At 39.2% G+C, this 26,728-nt stretch overlaps 1 protein-coding gene across 1 annotated transcript in view; it reads right to left on the bottom strand.

The window, feature by feature from the left end:
* tenm1 (teneurin transmembrane protein 1) overlaps nt 1–26,728 on the bottom strand; it is a 269,383-nt gene that overhangs the window by 121,528 nt on the left and 121,127 nt on the right. Inside the window, exon 6 of the mRNA XM_030145470.1 lies at nt 14,575–14,748. Within this exon, the coding sequence (XP_030001330.1) occupies nt 14,575–14,748 (174 nt within the window). The remainder of the gene's footprint in view (nt 1–14,574; nt 14,749–26,728) is intronic.

The following is a 26,728-nucleotide window of genomic DNA, read 5'->3' on the forward strand; positions in this document are numbered from 1 at the left end:
TAATGTTTTGTTCTTTTGGTGCACTCTTGATAATACTTAAATTGTATCTTCGGGAGCATTTTTAATCAGTGTTTGTGTGGATGGCAATTTTTTAAGAGGAAAGCAGAAAAAGTTCAACTCAACTTTCAGACAAAATGAACACAGCTTTAATTAATGCTTGACATTTTAAAGAATCAGAAAACTGCTATTTTGGATGATATTCATTCATTCATTTTTTCAAATACAATATATTATAGTCATGAGTGAGATAGTCATTTGATGCAGAATTTCTCAGAACACAGTGAAGGCAGTTAATTCTAAATTTTCAGCTAGTACTGTCATTAAACCAGAAGTCCAACTTTTTCAGTACCTTTATGTTACCATGCTAACTTCCCTTATTATGATTTTTTCAACTTAATGTCGACATGCTAAAAATGGTTTTGTGATTATGCGCTGTCTAAGGCACTTTGCCTTTCACAGTCTGTCAAAATTGTCTTCCACTGAGTCATTACTGTGGATGTAGACTGACTCTCACGTCTTTCCTCATGAAATGTCAGATATCATGCTGATAAATGCCAAAGAATCAGGTCTTCCTCTTTATTTCTGTGTCTGTCCCTGTCTTCTTTGTAATACAAAATTTAAAATACGTAAATTGATTAATTGGTTCATTGATTGAACTAGACTGAACTGTGATGAGAGCTGGGGTGGGGAGGGAAGACAAAAGGATATGCAGATGAGAGGGGGGATGAGAACAAAAAAGTTCAAAAAGGCCTACGATGAAAGAGAAAAAAGAGAGAGGTGTCCTGTGTGAAGCATAAATTGTCCCAGTGCTAAAATCTCTACCAAACAGAATAAAAGCAGCTTGGCAGAACTAAGGTATGCATTCATGCATGCCTGCAGAGTCTACCTCAGCAGTCTATTCCTTTTAATGCTAATCCTCACTCCTGTGCCTCGCCACAAAAAAATAAAGGCCAGCAGAGGGATGGATGTCCCGGGGAAAGCAGCCTTTTATTCAACAGTAGATGAATAGGACATGAATAGGGCATGGCGGTTGGCAGACAGGCAAACAGGCTGACTGGTGGGCACATGAGCAGGCAGATCCTTCTGATGCTAATTACTGTATAGTGCCTCTCACAGTCTGACGCAACACAGGGACAGAAAGTGGCACTCAGGTCAGCAGTGGAGAGATAGGTGGTGGGGAGTGGGAGACATGGCTTGAAGATGGGAGTCAGAGAAAGAGCGAGGGGCTAAAAGAAGCGAAGGCCACGTCCAAAGAGGAGGTGGTGGTGGTGTCAAGTTACAGCTGCTGATGCAAGACAGAAAAACCCTCCTTGCATCTCTTACTCCCTCTCTCTCAGCAATCCAGAGTAATGCTGCAGCTTCAGTAAAACGAGGGAGGTGGGGGGAGAGGGGCTTTTTGGGAGTCCCGCTGAAACCAGACAGATCACATGGTGACAAGGGCTTCTCCAGGCCTCCCCAGCTCCTTGGATTACTGCTGTCAATCAATGCGCTGCACTGTATGCCCTGTGTCTCTCAACACAAACCTGAGCCCATTCTTTGAGAATATCTTTCAAAACAACAAATCTCTGTTTATTCCTGCTTGGCAGGCAAAAGGAATTCAAGCTCAAACAAGACGATGTGCAAAAGCAAAGGTAAAACACCTTCACGCCCTGCTTTCTTGTTGCTTTATTAAGGCAGAAGCAGCTTGAAATTCACACTTGATATTGGTTACTTAGAATTAAAAAAACATGGCACTGCATAAATACCCACTTTTCCTGTGCTTTTTCATCATTAGTTGGCAGCAGAGGCAAGCTGTAAGCAAAACCCTGCATTCAGATTTATTTCAAAATGTTTAGCTTGTTTAAAGGATCGATGAAAGTGTTGCGTAGTTTATTCATATCTAACATCAAGCACAGCATGCCCTTGATGGAAATGACAAATGTTGGTGAGCAAGTCTGCTTGGAATAACCAATAATGATGCTGCCTTAGCCAGTTATACTGGTAGTGTAGCATGGCAAGTAACAAACATATGTAGTGCCCTCATTGACACTACACATCCACTACACACAAACATATGCACATATTGAAATTTTTTTTCAGTTAAGTACCCATGCTGCATCTCCAGATACCTGAATTTGGATGGTTTCCATTTTGAATCGGCTTTCATTTTCAAGCATTAGCTAAAACATCTTTACTTTGTCATCCCTCATCCTTCTTCTAATGTTTATTTTTTAAATGTCGCTGTTAAGCTTGGCTGCCCATCTGTCTGTGCGTCTGTTGTATGTCTTGTAGTGTCTACTGAGTGTACGCGAGGCCAGAGAAGAAGATGAGCTACATTTGGACTTGGGACACAAGGTCTAATTAATTTCTCTTGCCTACGGGTTATTCAGGTAAAACAATTACACCTGTAATCTATTTTCAAAGAACTAAACTGTCTTTGCAATTAATGTTATTATCCCTCAGTTTCTAATGAAGCAGAGAACAGACTAAAAGTGCAGCGGGGGTCTTGGTGACGGGACATGTCTGGGGGGACCGGAACTGTCTCAGAGCGTGTATGGGAGTGTTAGTCGATACAAAGTGTAGGTCTGTGTGTGAAGCTCACACACATTGGTGCAGACAACATTAATAGTGTTCCAAATGCAAGAGAGATTGAGTTTGCCGCAGGATGAATAAAAATATCACAATGGGCAAGGTCTCTATAATTACTTAGATTCAATTAAGGGCCTTTTGAGCAGGTGGCTTAATAAGCTTTCAGCCTCCTCTCTCCACCGTGCAGCCTAATGAGTGTCAGTCAGAGTCAGGAGAAGATAATGCTCTTGGCCTTGGGGCCTTCCATTACTCTGTCGTCCTCACCTTCCACCATCAGGCCCCCGGCTATGACTGTGACAGACAAGTCTGCCGATTCACAAACTCATTCACTCTGTGACACTCGGAGTACACTTATATTGCTACACGTGTAATACATGTTGTATAAACTGACACATAGATAAGGCACTTATGCTTTTTTTATTGCCCTCTACAGAGCTTGTACTAATCTAGTCTCTGGGCAAGGGAAGAAGTGAGCAAGGGCTCTGTAGATAACCAGGCTACTTATATTAACCAAGGCTGAAGGTTATACATTTTTGAAGCCGGTTACAGAAAATACTGAGGAGCAAGAGTGTTTAGACCTTGAAGAAAATTTGTGTCAATGTAACATTTAACAACGTAAAAACTAATTAACTGAAGGTCACAGTTATACCTTCAAACTTAATACATTAGTAGGATTGGCAAGGGTTCCCTATAATACAGTAAAGTAAAGCAGATTTGGAATTGCAGGGGGGCTGACCTCACTATAGACTTTGACCTCCCAAACAGGTAAAAACAACAAGTCAAGAGGTCAAAACATACATCAGTGTTTCCCAAGCATAAGCCCTTTTCATATGGTACAAGTGTAACCTGTGGACCTCTGCTGATTGGAAATTAACCCCCCGTGTCTGTGTTTCATGCGACGCATTTGCATGATAAGAAAAGTCTGTTTTTTACTAACGTTTCCTTACATTATTCCATGGGAAGGCTCATAACCTACAGATAAGTGTTGAAGATACAAAAGTGTTGTGTGCTTACAGGCATTTCATCCATCTCATTATCTTTTCAGACATCACTCCTCTAAAGGATTTAATTTTGTTCTTACAGTTAATTTCCATGGTATATCATGACAGGAGCCTCCTGAATTTCCACCCAAAACACCTGTAAAACTATCACTTATCATCACCAGTGTAGCCTCCATAGTCCTGGACCTGTAAATAGGCTGAATAGATGCACGGCAGGAACAAAATAAAAGTTGCAGTGACACCAAATCACAGAAATGTCAATTTGCACAATACTAATACTACAGGATTTTGGTGTTTGCTGTGTTATTTTTACTTAAAAAATTACAGACATGGCAGATTTGCATGGAATTGAAACAACAGGCATTATCTGCAATTATTTCAATTTACCACAGGTCCACAGGCAGTATTAGCCCTGTGTGAAGAGGGCTATGATCTTTACTTGGGTAGGCTGCATAGGCATATTAAGGCCGACAAACCATATTTATCTAGTAATTTCAACATTTTACTTCTGCCAAGGAGGCGCAATGCAGCTGACTATAGTCTAGCTGACAGACTTATAAGAAGCCAAAAATACTACATAGCAGCAGGGGATGACTTAGTGAAACATCTTCTTTTTTGGCTTTTATTTAGTGATCACAGTAGAGCATCAGTCTCTCATTCAATTCCCAACCTACAGTATTTTAGCTAATAGGTGACATGTCCTCAGCCTAATGCATAAAGGTATGATGGTAAACAACACAAAACATGTTAACTGAAAGTTGAGATCGTAGAGCAACACAAACAACAGCTTCACCCACAAAGACTCAGTGCTACTTTTGTGGCAGTTCGCAAATGGATTCTTCTTTCTATTTAACCATTCTTAAGTGATTTATCATCATTTGTGACATTATTCTCCTCTGTATTTGGATTTTTCTTGCAGGGAAAATCATGTACTTTTCTATATTTAATTCACTGATCATGTAGATGTTCATAAAAATTCAGATTAAAGTTGTGGGATATTATGTCAGAAACAGAGAAAACTGAATAAAAAATTACTTTTTCAGTCAAATTTATCATTAACTGAACATTAACCCAGTGTCTCCATCCACTGTCATTCATCAAACTCCATGGGTTTTACTGGTGAATCAATGTTGTAGCAGATGACGGTGTTTCCATGTTCACTATGGAGCCTCTGAACATCCAAATGGGTCATATCTGATGACCATGAAAAGATGACAAACTGTATTTTACACCAATTATTTACATGTATTTATAGGATTAGTGGATCAGCAATTATTTAACATTTTATACCAGTAGATGGTTTTGGTCGCTGGTGGATGTTTGAGTCTTTGTGGCAATGGTTCCCAACCTTTTTTGGCTTGTGACCCCATTTTAACATCACAAATTCCTGGTGACCCCAGACATTCAAAACAGAGACATTTTTTTTGCTAAGGTTAATTAGTTTTTGATCATGTAATAGTTTGCTATACTATATTGCAAATAAATATTAATTTTAGCCAACATTTAGGCTATATAATGTACAGGGGTTGGACAAAATAATGGAAACACCTTAAAAAATCAAGAAAATATAATTTAATATGGTGTAGGTCCGCCTTTTGCGGCAATTACAGCCTCAATTCTTCGAGGTATTGATTCATACAACTTGTGAATTGTTTCCAAAGGAATTTTAAGCCATTCTTCAGTTAGAATACCCTCCAACTCTTTTACAGACGATGGCGGTGGAAATCGACGTCTTACTTGAATCTCTGAACTGACCATAAATGCTCAATAATGTTGAGGTCTGGGGACTGTGCCAGCCATACGAGATGCTCAACTTCATTAGAATGTTCCTCATGCCATTCTTTAACAATTCTAGCTGTATGGATTGGGGCATTATCATCTTGAGGTGAAGGTGTTTCCATTATTTTGTCCAACCCCTGTATATTATTATGGACGGAGGCAGAAAAGCCAGGTTGAGATTACTCAAACTATGAATTATGAAAGAACTGCAGCATCTTAAACAAGCCACAATGAACATTCGAAAGATAAACAGTACCGCAGTGCTTCAGTTTCAGCTTTAGAGTTTGTCATGTCTTTTATGTATTGTGATTGTCTCTTTCAACTCACCATATATTTTTTATTACAAAGTTTTCATTTTTATTTTTATCAATTACTAGAAATGTCAGGCGACCCCATTTGAGTCCCGACCCCAAGGTTGAAAAACACTGCTTTATGGGTTAATGTGGTGAAAATGTGCAAAGCAGTTTCGCTAATACCCATTATTTTAATACATAAACTAGTACATGCACCGTCTGTCATCTGCAGATGAACACAATCTGAAGTTATTTTAAGTCACAAATCACCACTTTACAGCAGCAGAAAAAACACACTACACGCATTTAAGTGTGTTATGTGTTAGTATGTTATGTTAGTAAGTGTAGGCTAGTGGACCAGCTGAGCGTTCTAAGTGCTTGAATCAACTCACCTGCATAACGACAATAACGTTAATATCTACCCATGATGCCACACTCCCAATAAAGGTTTATTTAACTGTTGTTATATGTGCGGTATAACAAATACGTCCTAATCACCAGTATTAACTATATGCTAACCTTTGCATTAAATTACTCTGAAAATAGACCCAGAACAAAACATATTCCATAGGATATTTTCTCCAAGGACCATATGTTTCTCAAGAGTAGATTAATAGAAAATACTTTTGAGCCTTTACATTGATTCCTATTTTATCCATTTATTTTAGCAATGGAGCCCACACAGGATCTACACTGTGTGATGTGGAGTAAAATAATGTGGTGGTAATTTGTGTGTACCATCAGACTGCCCTTAAAGTAAGAAAACAGCCGACACATTTAAATTAATGGGTGGCCTATGCTTTTAATGTTACACAGACACAGGCTCAGATGCTGTGTGGTAGTAACACATCTGCCTACTTGGTTGGCATGTTGTTAGTATATTTGGTTCTGGTACATTGTGTGGGTCTGTTTTCCAGTGGAAATGATTGTCTGCTGTTGCTACTGTGTGTGTGTATGTGGGTTTCCAAAGTAAGGCGTATACATGTACTGCATAAAACTGGCACTTTTGAGTGATGTTTGCATATTATTTCACATTACATTGTTAAAAGTTATATATCACTGTAAAGTACAAACATATACAGGACACCTTTTCTAGTATAAATTCCTTTCGAGGTTTCAGAGATTTTATGGAATGTGTCCACGTTTGTTAACATTAGATTTAATTCGATGAAATCAGATTTTATTATTCTAGGAGATGTCGACTTTATAATGTCAGTGTCTAGTTTATTTATTCATTTTTTTGGAAAACTACTAGTCAGTGTAGCTGCACTGTAGTGAACTAGTCGTATGAAATGGAAAAGTATCTTAAAACTTGCATTGCACCTCTTCCTCCAGGCTTGTGCTGTGAAAACCAAGCATGTAAATAATCTTCTGTAAAGTTATTCCAAACCCTGACAGGGCTGTGGCAAAAACATAGATTTATTCCAAAAAGAAACCCCAGTCTGTTTATCAAGAAGTTAGAAAATTGAATGTGATTTAGTTTTATTTTTTCTTAATCTTTGATATGTGGATCTACATCTCTCTACTGTCACATGTCAACGGCAAGCACTACAAAGCGCTTATGATAAAATGTGTCATCTGTACTGTAAATACCGACTGTACTTTGAGTTCTGATTTAACGCCTTAGCTATATTTGGGTGAAGTATTTCGAATGCAAGCTGAGTAACAGACAGACATGTTACTGCTGTTAGTCTTTCTCAACTTGAAATGCTCATGCAGGGGGCTCACTAAATGATCTATACTTTCTCTGCATGTGTGTCTATGTCGATGCATGTGTGCATGTGTTACATCCTGAGACTGTATCCCAGCGTGAGAAAATCGATGAGACTGGTGTTACAGGGACCAGCCTTCGAACACATGCGCACACTCCCCCTGAGGTTCACTCACATACACATTCAGGCATCCCCTTCCAATATGCACACACTCTCTTCCTCTTCTGCACACACACTGCACAGTCTCTCTCCCTTCCCCTCTCTTTCTCTGCACGCAGTCTAGAATATTGATGTGCTCTTTAAGAGCCCTCCTCTCTGTCTGTGTCACATTCCATCCATCTACACACCATTTCCAACCACACCATCAGATAGAGTGAAAACAATTCAGCACTAACTCTCCTTTCATACACTGGTTTATACAATCATCGTATAGGCTCAGATGGCGTTCCACAGGCTCTGCATTTCATCATCTTCACATTATAATGAAGCAATACACCGCTGTACTGTATGTCAGTTTGTATCATTTCATATCATTAATATATCCAGCATTCCACAGTGAGTGAGAGATTATTCACAAACTGCAAAGTACTTCATTAAAGCAGGGAATCCACTGACATTTTCCACTTTCATCTGGTCCAGAGGTACTTCTACAGTATGTGAGCATGTGTGTGTGTGTGTGTGTGTGTGTGCTGATATGTCTGCATGCATGTCAGTTATTGAAATGGAAAAATTAATAAATAAAAAAATCAGGCAGCAGACAGTGTGCGTGCCTGCACACTCTTGCGTGCGCATTACCCTTAGGTTGATTATCATTTGGAGAGTGGCAATTAATGTAGCACTAATTAGAGAGTCTTTTATGTTTGGAGGACTGAGAGTGGCTCCTGGTGATCTCTGGAAACTGCAGGAGAGATAGCATGAAGAGCATAAAACACAGCACGCACGGCTTTGACAAGACACTAGCCATATGCATGTGACACAACATGTCAATTAGTACCCAGTGCTGTGTGCTGCATGCTGCCTGGTAAGGCAGATTAGAATTTTGCTCCCCTGTATCTTTGATTCTGGTGTAAATCCAGTGAATCAAACACAGAGACTATCTTTATGGCATTGAAGTTGACATAAAAACAACAGCACTAAAAATACATGAACATGAATACGAGCAGATTACTACCTTCCAATCATTCAGCCAGGCTCGTTTCATCTCTCCCTACTGTGTCATCAGTTTATATCAAAACAGCCAGAAACTGATAACTATCCTCCAATCAGTCTCCTCTGCTATATCGTTATGCTCCCACTGTTATGTTGTCGCTTATGTTTATGGCAGAGCATCAGGGGTACAAACCATTTAAAAAAACATTTAGCTTCTTGGATTTGTCTACAATGGTCATGAAAAACTCTAATAAGTCGTTTGTGAAAATGTTGTTTTATTGTCAGCAATTATTCAGCCCATTCCACTTTTATGTCTATTGTGGATATCGCAATCATTCACGTAGATCCATCAATCACTGAGCTCCCACTCCTCTCTCAGCCTAACCATGTCATGTTTTTTTATCCGTTTCCCTTCCCCGCAGCCTCCTCTCACCATCCTTCGCTGTGTAATCTAGGGGATTGCGTGGTCTCTTGGTGTGAGAGGTGATGGGTACAGCAGGATGAGCGTGATAATCTGCCACACTGGATTACAGCCTAATCTCTAATCTCTCTGGCCCTACTCCGCCCGGGGACCACCTCCACCGTGCCAATTTTATTAATCTGAGCCCCCTGCATCAGCGGCTTAGCTTTGCCCATTTTGATTTCCTAGCTTTCATCAGGCATATAAAGCAATAGAAGGTGAAACAATAGATTGTTGTGACGCAACACTCGGAAGTGAATTCCATGACCCCCATGTGCTCTATTGGAGGATTTAACTACTGATGAGAGTGTTAATCCTCAGAATGTGAGGATTCATCAAGAATAGTTGCTTTAGGGATGTCCCAGGTTGCCTAAATTGCAGTGGGTTGCACATTCTCTGTTTAAGTGCTGAACATGGGCTCCGACAGGATCCGATGTAATATCCATCAGACTCAGTCAAAGCGTGAAGGTTGCTGTGTCCTGCCTGACTTCATGACCTGGAACACTCACAATTAATGTCCCATATCATGGGGTTAAATTGGTGTTAGTAATTCCTCTGGCTAGTTGAGAGTTGGCCAAGTGGGGCGAGTCTATTCCAGTCACGTACTGGCTAAGAGGGAACATGATTAACCAATTACCTTGCCTTTCTAATAAATGAGTAATCAGTTCAAGGCTGATCTCTGAACTGATGTCTCTCTATCGTATTAGAACATTCATTGTGTTACGCATGCAAGTCTCAGTCCTAATGCAATAGAAACTGTTTGGAATTCATGGCAATGGAGAGAGTTTAAAGGTTTGTTTTTACATTTCAGGTGGATTCTTTAGCCTTGCTGCTCTTTTAATTGATGTGTCCGCATTAAATAAACATGAGAGTATAATGTTGTAAGTGTGGATGGCTGCAGAGTTCCTATTAAGAGTTCAGAAACAAATAAGAATACAAGAGAAGTATTATAAAGAATGTAACATAATACCATTTAACCTGTCTTCAAATGTCAACATGTACAGATCAGCATCATTTGGGATGTACAGAAAGATTAGTATTTGCATTTCTGTCAATTTTTGTTGTTAGAACTCTAGGACTTTACAGTGGTCTTCTACAAACTACTATAATAATTATGAACGCCTAAGCTTAAGTAGGTGGTATATTCCAGTGTGACTGGGCAAAAATTCCATAATAGCACTTTAGTAGGCTATAATGTGATTTCAAAGGTCTGAGAGAAAATGAGACTTACTGTAAAAAATATACCCTGTGATGGAAGTTTTTCTGAGAAGGGGAATTTTGCCTACTGAAGCTTTAAAAGTTGAATATAGCATTCACAGGCTTTTTCATTTTGGCCGTATCATTGGCTGCCATTACCTAACTTCATTTGTAACCTTAAAATTGTCTTGTTGGCCGATACTGATGACAGCAGCCTTACAACGACTCGAGTTGTTATTTTTGCTCCTGAGTTCTTAAATACCTCCCTTGTGCTCCCGTACATCTGTCAATAGTATACAACATTAGCTACTGTTAACATACAGTTGGCTAACGTCAACAAATGCCCCCCAGCACAAAAGACTCCAACAGAAACACCACGTAAGCACAAAAGTACATGCTGATGTTACATATTAAAAGTTCAGATACAGCATTGGTTTATACTTTTGTTTTTGTTTTTTTTACAGATTTATTTATCATTTTTTGGTGCAGATTTAAGTTAGATTGAACAATTGAATATTCAATTTCAGAGGCATTAAGCATGTCCCATTCTTCCCATCCCCTCACCCTCCCACCCCTGGTCCTACATGACATACTTGATGATAGTAGTAAAAATAGCAAAGTACTCATAGAACAAAAAAGGTAAAATAAAAAAAAAAAGAAGAAAACAAACAAATAAATAAATAAAATAAGAAAAGATAAGAAAAGAAAAGAAAAAAATAGCCTAATAGTAGACAAATCTGCTTATTCACAGTTACATCCTACACGCAAGATATAGACATGTAATGTTATTAATATTATTAGAGAGTACACAAGTATATATAGCACGCCAAACAGGAAAAAGAAAGAAAAAAAAAAAAGTGTGTATGGGCAAACTGCACTAAAAGCTGTTTTTGTAGTTTAGAATGTCTTAAGTTTTTTTTAAGTATTTAACCACAAGCATTGGCTTATACGTTAAACAAATCCAGCATTAAATATGTCTAACCGTGAGCATCATCACTACCCGTTACTGTTGTTTCTATTTCATGCTGACGCTCCACATAAGATAATCTAAGGAAACTCTGCAGATGCAACAGATTCAGATTCAGAAAACTTTATTTATCCCATACGGGCAATTCATTTGCAGCTCACCACAGACATCAGCCCACATCCAAAGTGCAATGTGATATAGTGTAAATAAATCAGTGCATGAATACAGGATCATTGAAAGCAACTACGAACTAGAAGCACTCGGAGAGCGCAGACCTCCGCCAAGGCTGATCAGTGGCCCCCCCCGTGGGCCCCCCCACGCCAAGGAGGCTATGTTTTTGCCAGGGTTTGTTTGTCTGTCTGTCTGTCTGTTTGTCTGTCCGTTAGTGTGCAACATAACTCAAAAAGTTATGGACAGATTTTGGTGAAATTTTCTGGTCTGTGCCCCCCCCCCCCCCTTGGGCCCCCCCACCCCCGATCACCGCCAAAATTTAATCATTTCTTCCTTATCCCATTTCCAACAAACCCTGAAAATTTCATCAAAATCTGTCCATAACTTTTTGAGTTATGTTGCACACTAACGGACAGACAAACAGACAGACAGACAAACAGACAGACAAACAAACCCTGGCAAAAACATAACCTCCTTGGCGGAGGTAATAAATGCATTTAAATAATCAACAACAAATAATCAATAAATACCAATGCAGACTAAAAGACTAAAAGACCCTTTTGGTTCTGCTAATATATACAGGGTGGGGAAGCAAAATTTACAATATTGTGAGGCAGGGATTGAAAGACAGTGTAGGACCAATTAGTTTATTGAAAGTCGTGAGAATTTATTTGCCACAAGAAAACTGACATAATAGAAAATGTTTTTATTCTATGTGTCCTCCTTCTTTCTCAATAACTGCCTTCACACGCTTCCTGAAACTTGCGCAAGTGTTCCTCAAATATTCGGGTGACAACTTCTCCCATTCTTCTTTAATAGTATCTTCCAGACTTTCTCGTAATAGTTTTGCTCATAGACATTCTCTTCTTTACATTATAAACAGTCTTTATGGACACTCCAACTATTTTTGAAATCTCCTTTGGTGTGACGAGTGCATTCAGCAAATCACACACTCTTTGACGTTTGCTTTCCTGATTACTCATATGGGCAAAAGTTTCTGAAAAGGTATGGATAATAGTGTTAGGTATGATTATGACATCAATATATGTTTGGTTTCAAAACAACTGACGTAGTGCCTGCTGAGAAAAAACAACTAAATGTTCATTGTAAATTTTGCTTCCCCACCCTGTATATATAAAAAAAAATCATATAAAATGACAAAAATGGCTTCTGTCAGTGTTTAAAAGTGTGATGGTGGATAGTGAACAGGATAACACAAGACAAATAATGTTTTAATAAACTACCTCAGCAAACCGGATAAGCTTCAAAATACATAAGTATATTTATATGCACAGCCTTCTCATTTCTTAAACCACCATTAGTTTGATAGAGAACATAAAGATTGGACTGTGTTTCAATGGAAAAGAGTCATGTGGTCTGATGAGTCCAGAATGACCCTGTTCCAGAGTGATGGACCCATCAGGAGCAAAAAGACGGGCAGATGAAGTGATTACCCATCATGCCTAGTGCCTGCAGTACAAGCCTGTGGGGGCTGTGCTGTGATCTGGGGTCGGTTCAGTTGCTAAGGTCTATGTTTAACAACGTTATATGCCCAAAAATGATAGAAATAAATCTTGTGACGTTACATAAACTTGTTGAAACAATGCCAAAGTGAATGCATTTATTTCATTTTTGAATAGACTGTATATTTATGTGTTTATCTTTGAATCCATTCCTTTATGTCACATCACCACAAATACTCGCTGTTTGAACAATATTTGTATGGATTAAATATTTGTGAAAAACACACTGCTGTTCTGAATACTCTATTGGTATTACGATCTACCCCTGCTGTGTATTGATCCATGTATTCTTGCTTTTTTAATTGTCTTTTAAATGCCATGTAAGAAATAAAAGCCTCCTCACAGTCAAGGGAAAATGAAGCCAACTGTTTTATGCCAGGAGCGTCAAACTCATTTCAGTTCAGGGCCATAAAAAATAAGAAAATAAAACTGTGACAATAATAATACAGTGAAAAACGTAAAATTCTATAATGCAAAAGTGAATAAAATGAACAATCATGAACAATCTGAAATTTCATTAGAAAAATAAGTGCAATTTTAACAATTTTATGTCTGAGTTTAGCATTTATACATGTGCATTACAATTTACAATCACAGTGGATCTACAAATACACAAAACATTTAGCAACAGGTAGAATATTGTTAAAAATGCACTTAAATCTCTTAAGACATTTCAGGTTGTTCATAGCTGTTCAGGTTATTCCCATTTTTTGAGAAAGGAGAGTTTGTAAATGTAAACATTTTCATGCAATTTTATTATTTTACACTAAAGAGAAAAAAAATGAAATTGTCACTATATATAAGTTATTATGGCAGTATTTTACTGGTCTGACCCATTTGAGATCATAGTAGACTGAATGTGTCCACTGAATTAAAATGAGTTTGACATCCTTGTTTGCTAATATCTTCAAGTCAATTTCTGCATTTCACAAATTCATCCCACAGGCTGGCCCTTTGATGGGCCAATCTTGACCCACTGGCCACATGTTTCACATCCCTGTTTTTAATACTATTATAATAACTTATACATAGGGACAACTTCAATATTTTTCCTCTATGTTTTAGTATAAAAAAAGTAAAATTCTATGAAAATGTTTAGATCTACAAACTATCCTTTCACGAAGAATGTGAATAACCTGAACAAAAATGAACAACATGAAATAGCTTAAGAGACCTAAGTGCATTTTCACAATATTCTACCTGTTACTAAATGTTTTGTGTCTTTGTAGATCCACTGTGATCTGCAAGTTGTACTGCACGAGAAAATGATAAATTGAGACATAAAATTGTTAAAACTGTACATATTTTTCTTGAGAAATTTCAGGTTGTTTGTGATTGTTCATGTTATTCACATTCTTTATGAAAGGATACGTTGCAGATGTGAACATTTACATTATGTAATTTAACTTTTTTTTTTTTACTGTTATTACTATACTAATCTGACCCACGTCAGATCCTACTGGGCTGAATGTGGCCCCTGAACTAAAATGAGTTTGACATCCTTGATTGTTCATATCTTCAGCGTAAATTCTGCATTTCACAAACTCATCCCACTGGCTGGAACGGACCCTTTCGGCGGGCTGGTTTTGGTCCAGGGACCGTATGTTTGACACCCCTGTTTTATGCCATCAACATTTATTGGACTGTGAGTTACTGTGTTACATTGCCTTGTTGTTACACACGGGTAAATCCTGTCAATAGCGCAGTGCCGAGCATCTGTTATTACGGCGTATACTGTGTGTGTGTCGGCTCACCTCTGTCACCTGCGTGTGTGTTTTCAGGGTTGAGTGTGTCCAGCAGGTGGATGGAGCTGGTAGGTCTGGTTTTGCCGCGGTCCTCCTGTTGATGGTCCGCTGAGCTCAGGCCGTTCTCATACAGCTGGCTCTCGCCGTGCCGCAGATGCCAGGTCAGACCTAACAGGTGGACCGCTACATGGGCACACACACACACACGCACACACACAGAAACACACGTTGAAAGACAAAGTGAGGGAAAAAGATCATTATTCAAGGCATGTGGAGGGGTGTGTCTGAGTCTTCTTTAATGCCCATCTCAGGGCTCTCGCTCAGTTTACATGGCTTATTACTGCACTGCATGGGAGGACTCGCGCACATGTAAATTTTAACGTACACACACATCATATCACATGTGCGCATGAACACAGGCCGTGGCAGAGGTGGGCAATTAATGCAGATCTTCAGAGCCTGAGCCCAGGGCTGATATTAAAGCGCTAACACAGTCTTTTATGCATGACTAATGATGCTTTGAAAGCTGCTGCTGATTCACAATCCATATGGGCCTTTTAAACAACAAAGGGTAAGGGAGGAAACTGGATTCCCCCTCCCCCTCATAAAACTGTTTACTAGGACAACAATCCAACATGCTGTTAAATAAAAAACAACCAACACCTGCCCATTAAGGAAATTAATTAGTGTCTTGCAAGGCTGTCAATAAAATATTCTGTAAAACATTCACCTTGCTCCGACCAATCATCGGGTTTCATTCATGTTAAGATTGTACTTCAACGCTACTTTAGTGTTTCAGTTAAAAGAATCTCACAAGGTAATGTCCCTTTGCTGATATGAAGAACAAAGCAAATAAAGTAAATCATTGCAGGTTTTTTCCTCCTCTGACACATTTGGAACATCAAACAAAGGCAAAGACTCAAATCACAAAGTTACTATGCGGTGGTGGCAGTCAGAGGATGGCTGCTGCATGCAGATCAAGGTAAGGAACTTCTAACGACTTCAAACGTCTTCACTGTCTGTCTTCTGTCGGCTGATTTCCGACACCCAGAAAAAGCACTTGACACACGCTTGCGAGCACTTTCACAAAATGGCTGCTTAGAAAAACAAATTCACAATTATACATCGTGACCACAATCACACAGGTACAACATGCACGCCCAAACAAGTAAACGTACCTGCTATTTTCATGTATGAACGCGCGCAACCACCACTTCGACCTGCTCAGCCACACTCAGTCCCCTGATGTGGAATACCTAATTAAAACTCCAGATAGTTCAAAGCCATTTGCAGTCACTTTATGAAGCAGGAAAAGGGAAAAAAATGCTATTTTCTTGGAAAAATACAGCAGATCTATGATGAGCTCTGAGAGTTGAAGCCAATTTAGTCCCATGCTCCACTTTGGCATCTACGGGGATCAGTAAATCGCACATTTCAACTTGTGACTGTCCCTAGCCACTGTTGGTTTAGCTATCTACTCATGCACAATACGAGCTCTTCAAAGTAAAACACTGATGATTACGAGGGCCATGAGGGAGACGTCATGCATCATTTAGTTCAGTCTAATTGAACTGTCAGCCTGTGACGAGACCAGACATGGACACACATAGATTCTTCACGTCAGTGTGAGTGCAAGTCACTCATTTTTAAAAAATCCTTTTTTTCTTCCTTCACTGTATTTCTTATATATCCTTTTTCATTTCACCTCAAAAATCTGTGTGAATGTATTGCAATGACTCATTCTGGTGCTGAAAAAGAAAAAAAAAAACATAACCTGAACGATCGGCCTTGTACTGTACATTCAATTGCATGAGTTCAGAATGTGAACAATATCCTTTCTAGTTGTCTGAAACTGTACATACTGCATCTTCAGCTGAAAGGAAGGAGAGAGGAAGACGGTAGAGAGAAACTCAACAAGTAAAAACAGCGATGATCACCGGAATCACATTTTACTCAACAAAGATAAATATAGAGCCATTCCCACAGATATTTTCTCTTAAATCGCAGCTCCTTATCAACCATTCTATCGGAATTAAGCATGAAAGATAGAGTTGCGCCCTCAAATGTAGGTTTGTATGCATCATGACTGTTTATGCTGCATTATATTATGCAATTGAGTGGAACGACTTATCATAGTTTTTTAAATGAGTCAGTGAGGGATGGAAAGTTATTCCTCAACTGTTACATTTAGTGTTTGCACCATTCAATCTCTCACGCTCCATTCCATCCTCACCTCCTCTTGTCTCAATTGCTTTTCTTTTGGTTCTTGTTCTCAGGTGGCCCCCACACACCTCTGTTACCCAAGTGTTACCCACTCCAGTAATGACTCTGCAGCGACAGTCCTCACCATCTCTCCTCTCTCAGCTTTTCACCACTCCATCCCTCCTCGAAAGCCCCTCAGACCCTACTTCTCTTGCTCCTGCTCATCAGCCTCTCGCTATGTTTTATGGCTGTTGACCTTTTACTTGAACACTTAAGCCTCTAGAGTCACAGAGCACACATGTACATAAACGCCAGCGCACACACTGAGGGGAATGAAAGAAGAAGAATCCGGGGCGGACGTGATGAGGAGACGACTGTGCCGGAGTTTGAGGACCTGGTGTCCTCACGCCACCCTGAAGACTAGTGAGGACATTTATGTTGTTTTTGACTTGACCAATTTCAGCACTTCTAACTGAGTGCCGAGTAAAGCCACCGGCAAGGACAAAGCCAGGACTTTAAATGTGGCAATACTTTGGAAAATCAAGTTAAAGTAGAATGAATAACTTTTGATGCTGTGGGTGAGTAGCAGTTAGAGGACATCCCAAGTCCTGATTGGGAGAAGTCGTCATAGTTCAATCAATATGAGAGAAAGGGGGATGTTCTTAGCCTTTAAAATACACATTTGACAAAACAAACCTAACTGAAAGGTCCTCTCCTTTAGGTTTTGATTGACAAAGCTGGCTTCATTGACATAGATAGATGTGCATTCATATACAGTCACGGACAAAATGATTAGATCATCAAAAGCCATCAAAAACAATGGTTATGCAATCAAGTACTAACTCCTGTGTGTATCATGTGACTAAAACAGACAGAAAAGAAAACATGGAATGCCTAAAAGTACTGTTTTGCCAGTACAATCCCATAGATATTGATGTAAGAACTTAAGTGATTTTGGTTATTATTAAAAAAGAACATGGAAAATGGATAGATATCAGCTCTGAAATTAAACTCTTATGAGCTATTTTTGTTGTTATCATTATATTTGTCCAAACAAATGTACCTTTAGTTGTACCAGGCATTAAAATGAACAAGAAATGGAAGGAAACAAGGATGGTATAATAATTTTTTCCACAACTGTACATTCATCAGCTTGAGCTTTAGCTGCAATTAGGATTGTTTTGCTCAGTACGTAAATAGAAGTATAATACTCTTATAAATATAACTAATCTTGGCCTCCAGAGGTCTCTCGAACTAAAAAATAAGAAAAGACGTCACTCCATGATATGTTAATAGTGTGGGATGATTTTTTCTTTAACCACCACGACTATCATAACACAAGGTAATATGTTATTTTTCAAATCCAGAAGGTCACAGTTTATTGTAAAGAAAGTGAAGTACCATTTGGGTTTGCGCAAAACTCCTTCGTGAACTACACCTCTTCACCCATGATGCACATCACCAAAGAAAGTTTCACCTTGTACATTGAGGACTGGAAAAGTACTAGAGATTATTATTGTTATTGGTTCTCTGAAACATTTTCAGCTTCTCTGAGCTGAGTGATGGATGGCAAACAATTTTTTGTCTCTTGCTATTGACAGTTATTCACAGTATTCACTTTTTCCAAAGTGAGGTCCCATGGGGCACACCCAGACTTTGCCTCACGTTCATTTATTTATTATTTGTAAAAGTTGCCTATTAACATTACTCACTAACATGGTGGCTCTAGCCGGCAATTGCAAATGGAAGTGCTTGACTAGCTTGGTGTTGAAGGCTTCAAGCTAGAGTTTTACATTGCAAAGTGGTATGCAAATAATAAAAAAAATGCAATATAGCTGAAATATTGCTGTCTTACTATAATTATAAGGTACATACAGCAATCAAATGAAACAGGTCATTATACCGAGTAAAATTATGGATTTCTTTTACAGTTCCCAGCACCGCATCATTTCTGCTTCTAACCCTTGGTTTTCATCTGTTAAACAAGCAAATTTGATTGTGCGAGCCCTTGTTGCTGATTGGTGCCCGCTCTCACCTCCAGCCCCGCCCTCTCCTCTGACTGATTGGATTGGTCCTCCAGTCTCGTGGTCCAATCACACTGCAGCAATCCACCCCACTTCTTTAAAAGCACCGCTGAAGCATCAGTTAGGGCGGCTGCGATTTAGTGGGAGCAGGACACCACTGTGTCTCTCTGTTGTGCATTTTCAAACATATTAGTGAAGCGTTCACTGATTGGGATTGTTCCCTTTGTTCTTATACTGAGACACTTGAGAGTACAGTATTTACTCCTGGAATCTGGGCCAGGTGGTTGCACAACTACACATAGTTTTATTACTTAGACTTGTTTATTGGTTTCACAGTTAGAGCTGATACTCCTTGTTGTATTTCTGTTTGGTTAGCCATCGTTATTAAGGCTAGTTACAATCGGTCTTTTGTGCCTGTTTTGATTGTACTTTTAGAGCTAAAACTCTGAGTTTGAAGCCCTCTTGTTCTATTCATTTATTGATTTGAGTAAGATCTATTAGCATGTCTGTTTCTCTATTATTTACCGCTTCCATTGCTCTTTTCTGATTAACTTATTGGTTGCTTTACTTATTTTTGACACCTCCAGTCATTAAAGCATTCACCATTTCTTTCAACCTCATTCCATCTGGTTTCGTGTTCTTCCCTTTTACCACAGGTGAAACTGAGTCATAAGATGTTCTCTGAAGATTAACATTGTGGAGACATTTAATATAATGTATACATACAGGTCAACAAAATGCCTTTCGTATTTTATAAAACATTTTCACATTAAAATATCTGGTAATTTTTAGATGTCATAATGTGGAAATGTCCTATATTATACCTTGAATAAAAGGTTAAATGGAAAGCCTCTGTTTAAAAGCATAAGGACAAAGGTCAGCCAGTTTTTCAACAGGTAAAAACTGTTATGGTTTGATATGTGTGTATGTGGACAGGTATAAAATACATACACACACACACTCAGACACAGTGTGTAGACAGTTAGGTGAGCAGCATGTGCACAGTGTGAACCTTCACTCTGACTCCCTTTTTCCCCTGTCTGTCTATCCATCTCTCTCTCACTGTCCATCTTCTCTCCCTCTTATTCCTCGCAAAGAAAAAAAAAAAAAGGCACAAACCGTCACACGTCAGAGAGACTCTCTGAGTGAGTCCAGTCATTATAACCGGATTGGCACAAGCACAGCGGCGTCTGCGAGCAGCGGCAGCAGCAGTGCAGCGAGCTAACAGGCCGAGGGCCTCGCACACATGAATCATTGATCAGTGTGACAGTGAGATGACTGCCAGAGGTAATAGGATGGCACTGCTGCGAGGGGGTTCTCTACTGTACCCTCACTGTCGGCTACCCCACTGAGATGTGGTTGGTGAATGTGGCGGTCTGAAGAGAACAGCGGGGTGTAGGAAGAGACTGAGACAGTTCAGTTGTAACAGTAAAAAGGTACTTGATGTGGCTTTGCTGGATTTACTTCAACTACTATGAGACAATAAAAAAATAAAAAACGGATCCATCTGGTGAAAATTTTACGATAAAGCGGCACAGCTGCTGTGATACTCTCCATTACTGCTGTTGTATTTAACAGCTGGAAAGCAAAGATGTATAGAAGGCATATCTTTATTGTGATAGTAATGAATGGTATCCCTGAACTACTTAATTTTTTCTTGCTATTTTTTTTTCCAGATAGCAGGGTTTTAAAAAGATACTATTTAAGCCGGTATAGGCAGAGATAATGTTAGCTTGCAGTTGCTGCTATTGTTGTTGTCAGGCATGTGTGTGTCTCCAGATTAGATAGAAATGATTGTGGGCTCCAGTGATGATTAGATTTCACACTCATGGTGGGAGAAGAGTAGGAGATAGGGTGGAAAGTGTGAGTATGTGTGTGCGTTTCTATTTAATGCCTGTGTTACCCTCTGTGCCGTTATCTTTTTATTTGTAACAGTCTTGGGTTAGACTGCAGGACACAATGGGTGAGATTGACTGTGAATATACTGTCTTATCGATAACCATTACAGCCAAGGTACCACTGCAGTCAGTTAAAAATGATTTATCAATATTCTTGCACAAGCGGAAACACACCCCAGCCTGATTGCCAAGTTCTTTTCAGTCATACACATAGCTAACCGCCAACACTATTCAGTTTGACAACCAGAGACTACAGCTGGCTTTGCCCAGCAGCAAACGCTTTCAAGAGCATCAGTCATTCGATTTAGTGTGTAGTTTAGCATGTACAGTAAAAGCAATCGCTCATCCAAGTTCTGCATGGCTGTGTCAGCCTCTAGCGAAGCCACAACTTCTGAGGGATGGGAGAAAGAAAGGCGGAGAGATAAAAGACAGAACGTAGAAGAGAGAGGGAGAGAAGGGGAGTGAGAACGAAAGGAGAGAGACAAATGGGGAAAACAAGTGTGAAGGAGAGTGAAGGAGAGAGACTTCAGAGCCAATAAAACAAATCTGTGTCTAAGTCAACATTTGAGTCCAGACTAAGAGCTCGGGGGTCCGCCTGCCCGCCCTCCTTTTCGCCTGTCGGGCCTCGCTCCAACGTATGGTGGGGAGAAGCGCTGTTTTAACCACCCCTCCGCCAGCCCCTCAACCAGAGGTGTCAAACATGCAGCCTGTGGGCCAACACCGGCCTGCCAAAGGGTCCAATCTGGCCCCTGGGATGAACTTGTGAAATGCAAAAATTACACTGAGAATATTAACAATCAATGGTGTTAAAACATTTTATTTCAGGAGCCACATACAGACCAATATGATCTCAGGTGGGTTGGACCGGTAAAATCCTACCATGATAACCTATAAATAATGACAACTCAGACAATTTTTTTCTTTGTCAACCCTATAACGCCAAACGTATCATATTTGATACTTGAGTTTTGAAGCCCTCTACATGATCAGTGTGATATTTTATTTTTTTTTAAAACCTGATGTATTCAATTAGATATATGCAATACACAGATAATCCAGCAGGGGGGAGGAATTCGTTCACCAGAGGCATTTCCAGTGACGCTCCAAGATGAGGAAGGAGGTAGAACTTTGCCAATTTTGAAAAGGAATTACCAATTCGTTTGACATGTTTGTTATATTATGTTTTTGTTTGTTCAAAAACAATAATATTTGAGCATTTAGACCTAATGTATCAAATATGATACAAAAAATGTGAAACTCATACATGTAAATTGTTATTTAAAATTTTTTTGGGGGGGGGGTTGTTCAGAAGGACCAATAAAGGCTTCAGTTTCAAAGAACTGGAATTTTCTGTCAATGATTTAATGGTTCAGGCTCAGGGTTAAAGTGTACAGAAGTGAAATCACAGTGTAAAAAAGCTTACATCTACAAACTATAGTTTAAAAAATGTGAATAACATGAACATCCATGAAAAACCTGAAATATCTTCATTAAAATAAGTGCAATTTTAACAATGTTCTGCTCGTTACTAAATGTTTTGTGTATTTGTAGATCCATTGTGATCTGTTAGTTGTAATGCACATGTGTAAATGTAAAGCTGAATATAAAGCATTATGTTGTTAAAATTGCGCTTGTTTTTCATAGTTGTTCATGTTATTAAAATTTTTTTAAAGGATAGTTTGTAAATATAAACATTTTTAGGATGTAATTTTACTTAAGTCGCTGTTACTATGTTACTTGTCCAGGACACTTCAGATCCTATCGGTCTACACTACAACAATCAAAATCTTACCACGTGTATTTTTCTCATTTCTAGTCAAAATATCTCATCACACTTAAAATAAGACATAATCACCTAAAGAGTAACTTGTAAGTGAGATGTAAGAACTTATTTTTAGGCAATAGATCTTAAAAATCTTATTTCAAGAAATCTTACCAAGATAATTTTCACTTGTTCCATTGGCAGATTTTTTTGCTTGAATTGAGAAAAAAAAATCTTGAATTAAGCAAAAAAAAAAAAAAAATCTGCCAATGGAACAAGTGAAAATGATCTTGGTAAGATTTATTGATCTATTGCCTAAAAATACGTTCTTATATCTCACTGAAAAGTTACTCTTTAGGTGATTATGTCTTATTTTAAGTGTGATGAGATATTTTGACTAGAAATGAGAAAAATACACTTGGTAAGATTTTGATTTTTGCAGTGTATATGTGGCCCCTGAACTAAAATGAGTTTGACACCCCTGCCCTAAACGCTACTAATGCCACTGTCTTGACTGCTTAAGTGTGTATGCAAGCGTGCATGAGTGTGTGACTGGTGACATTTGTGTAAGTGAGTACGCTTCAAGCTGCAATCTCTAGACTGGTGTAAACCTCAGGACTCATCATTGGTGTGACCTTGCTAATCTGGAATGGGAAGTCCTCATTGGATAAAAGGGATAAAATGACAGAAAGAGGGATAAAGGCAGCGCGGAGGTGGTGACACACTTCTCATGTCTTGAATGATGAGATTTTGTGTATATCCTGGTGTTTATTTAGTGGTAGACTCGCCATCACTGTCATCTAGTTAGTCATGGTAGCAGCGGTACACCAAGTCCAACAGATCAGAGCTTTCTGCCTCATGTTTTTTTTTTTTTTTTTTTTTGTTCTTTCATTTCTAATCACGCCCCCTCTTTCTTTCTGTCAGAGCCCCCCACTCTCTCTGTCTATCTCCCACTTGCTGTCTTCCTGATCTGGCCCTTTCTGAAAGCTGAGTCATGTTACAACAGACAGAATAGTGTTAAATGAGCAGGGGATCGGCGCCATGTTAGATTCCCCCTCCGGCAGCCGTTGTCTTACCACCAGTGCGAGAGCTGCAGAAAAAAAAAAAAAAGAAAAAAAAAGGAAAAAACAGCGACGCACCACCATTCAGTCACATACAGCCCTATCCCCGTGGGTGTGTGTCTGCATTTGGATATGTGTGAGAGTGTCACAGGAGCAAAATAGAGGGAAAAAGCGAATCTGCAAAGTTAGTTGTGCACATGTTTGTTATGTGAGCGTGTACTTGCTTGGCGAACTATTCAAGCTTTTTTATTGCAGCGTCCATGACCTTCTAGAGACATTTTACCAAAGGGCTCTCTCACCATTCAGAGCTTTCTGACCGGAGTCTGTCTAGCCATTTAAAGCAATTTTACCAAAGGCTTCTGTAGCTGTTAGGGCAGTTTTAGCAAAGGCCAGTGGGTTTCTTAGAACTGCATCAGATGACCAAAATAGAGGACTGAAAACAAAGAGAAACTGGACCAATCAATACAGACCCCAATGAGGCATGAAGCAGCTGGCTGAGAGGAGCTCGGGCAGACGAAAACACACACATACACACACACACACACACACACACACACATACACACACACAAATCTCCAACAAACATACACACACTTACGCACATACGCACATTTAAGGCTTATTGTTTTTGTTTATACCAAACTGCGAGCAAAAAGCATCTTTCTGAAGGAGAACATTAACATTGGTAAAAAAAAAAAAAAAAAAAATTTAGTAGCTTGTGTTTTTAGCGTTGCTGCTAATAAATTGTTTCCAATAATAGAAAAACACAAGAAAAATGCAAAAGAGCTGCTTTTTTATGCACGAGGGATTTTATAAATGTATAAAAAGAGAGAAAAAAACAATAAAAGGTTCCACTGCAGTGGTTGCTGATTTTAATGTCAACATTCAACATCTCATACATATCTGTAAATTTCAGGGTATTATCATAAGAGCAGCTCAAATAAAGAGCCCCTAGGCATGCAGATCTGAACTTTTGTGCACTGGAGCATTGAGCACACACACTCAGAAGCTCACAATTTTTGGTTATAGTTTATAAGCCATTTCAATTTGTGTTATAATTAAACAACAGATTGAAAGTACAGTTGAGATCTAGCAAATGAAGCTAATAAATGGAGCAGGCGATGGGATCATGGCTGCGCTGTGACTGACTCGCTGCATGTGGCAGTGTTTCCGTGCCAAACTGAGCCGGACTAAGCCAGTATACCCCGTAGTAAAAAGCCTTCTACTTTCCAGGCCCTACTAGAAACTAGTCGCAACAGCCATTCAGCATTGCTGAACAGATAACTGGTTGCCAGTTGCCCTCGTTGACAGAGCCGGACAATAAAGAGGATCACCGCTGATCCTAGACAAACAGGTGACCACCTGTACTAAAAACATCTCCTTTGGGAGGGTTGTTCAGAAGGACCAGTAAAGGCTCCAGTTTCAAAGAACTGAAATTTTCTGTCAGTTATTTAATGGTTAAGGCTTTACAGGGTTAAAGTTTTCATGGAGATATAAGAACTTATTTTCAGTAGATCTTGAAAACCTTATTTCAAGAAATCTTACCAAGATAATTTTCACTTGTTCCTTTGGCAGATTTTTTTTTTGTTTTGTTTGAATTAAGCAAAAAAATCTTGAATTAAGCAAAAAAAAAAAAATCTGCCAATGGAACAAGTGAAAATGATCTTGGTAAGGTTTCTTGAAATAAGATTTTCAAGATCTATTGTTTAAGAATAAGTTCTTATATCTCACTTACAAGTTACTCTTTAGGTAATCATGTCTTATTTTAAGTATGATGAGATATTTGGACTAATAAATGGAGCAGGTAATGGGATCATGGCTGCGCTGTGATTGACTCGCTGCATGTGGCAGCGTTTCCGTGCCAAACTGAGCCGGACTAAGCCAGTATACCCCGTAGTAAAAAGCCTTCTACTTTCCAGGCCCTACTAGAAACAAGTCGTAACAGCCATTCAGCATTGCTGAGCAGATAATTGGTTGCCAGTTGCCCTCGTTGACAGAGCTGGACAATAAAGAGGATCGCCGCTGATCCTAGACAAACAGGCGACCACCTGTATAAAAACATCTCCTTTGGGAGGAGGTAACATTTCATTAGGACCAGGCCGACTCAGCACCTCAACGGCTTCATCCCGCCAGCCATCACTGGACTCAGCTGACCTTCTGACTTTACCCCTGCACACAGTACCTGGCCTCCTGCCCACCTCCCGGTATCAGAACAGACTGCAATCCCCTCTACCCCGACGGTCACTCTGGAGAGGCTATTAGTACTACACAACGGCCCCACAATTTAACAAATGCTCTGAAACTGACAAAGCAATATTAAAGACATCATGTCACGCGTGGGCCAGTGTTCTATACAATTTTGAAGCACGTTTTGGTGCATAGATTTCACTCCACAGCCTACTGCACAATGGCTTGCAGATTGTACTGTCTGACTGCATACAGGGAACAGTTCAGGCTGAATAAAAGTAGCAGATCTTCAGCAAAGTGAATCAGCACATTTGAGCTATTCCAATTTAAAGTTGAACTATCCTTTTACTTTGGACATGACTGTGCCTCCACATGGATTTGCTGAAAATCTTTGTTTCTTTGTCCTTTGCATCGGTGCAGTGTAAAATCACACTGAGGAGGTTTCCATGCTCTCTTCCGGTCTAGGTGCTCTCTTAATTGATTTTGTGCGAAGGCTGAATTCTAAATGGGCTGTTTTAATATAGTTTTTCCACTGTGCATCTATAAATGACAATGAGTTTCAACTTTTTTTTTTTCCCATGTACAGTATAGATAAAATGATGAATTTATTAATATCTGAGCGCTTTACTTTTGGTTACCACTGTTGAGAGAAAAGCCTTGGTGCTAAAAGAGCAGAGACGCCTTGTGGGTCGCATGGAACATCTGTTTTCCAACGATGGGAATTTGATAAGTGATGCTTAATCTGTATGTATGAGTTGTTCGTCTGTCCCCAAGACAATTTCACTGAATCATTCCGCTGAGTTATTTTGTTGTGAATGCAGTTTTGTGGTGTAGGTCTTTGAAAACCAGTCAACTATCCCTGGAACAGGATGTGTAATGTATTCTCAAATGGAAGGTGAGTTACTAACAGCCACAATAACGTCTCAGAAATTATCTTCATAAACAACTGGATTGGAACTGAAATATGTGTTGTTATAATTATAATATTGGCTGCATAATGTTTTATCCCAACAAAATAATTAAAAATTA

The sequence above is a fragment of the Sphaeramia orbicularis genome, chromosome 10, assembly GCF_902148855.1.
Source record: "Sphaeramia orbicularis chromosome 10, fSphaOr1.1, whole genome shotgun sequence".
In the NCBI taxonomy this organism is placed as follows: domain Eukaryota; kingdom Metazoa; phylum Chordata; class Actinopteri; order Kurtiformes; family Apogonidae; genus Sphaeramia; species Sphaeramia orbicularis.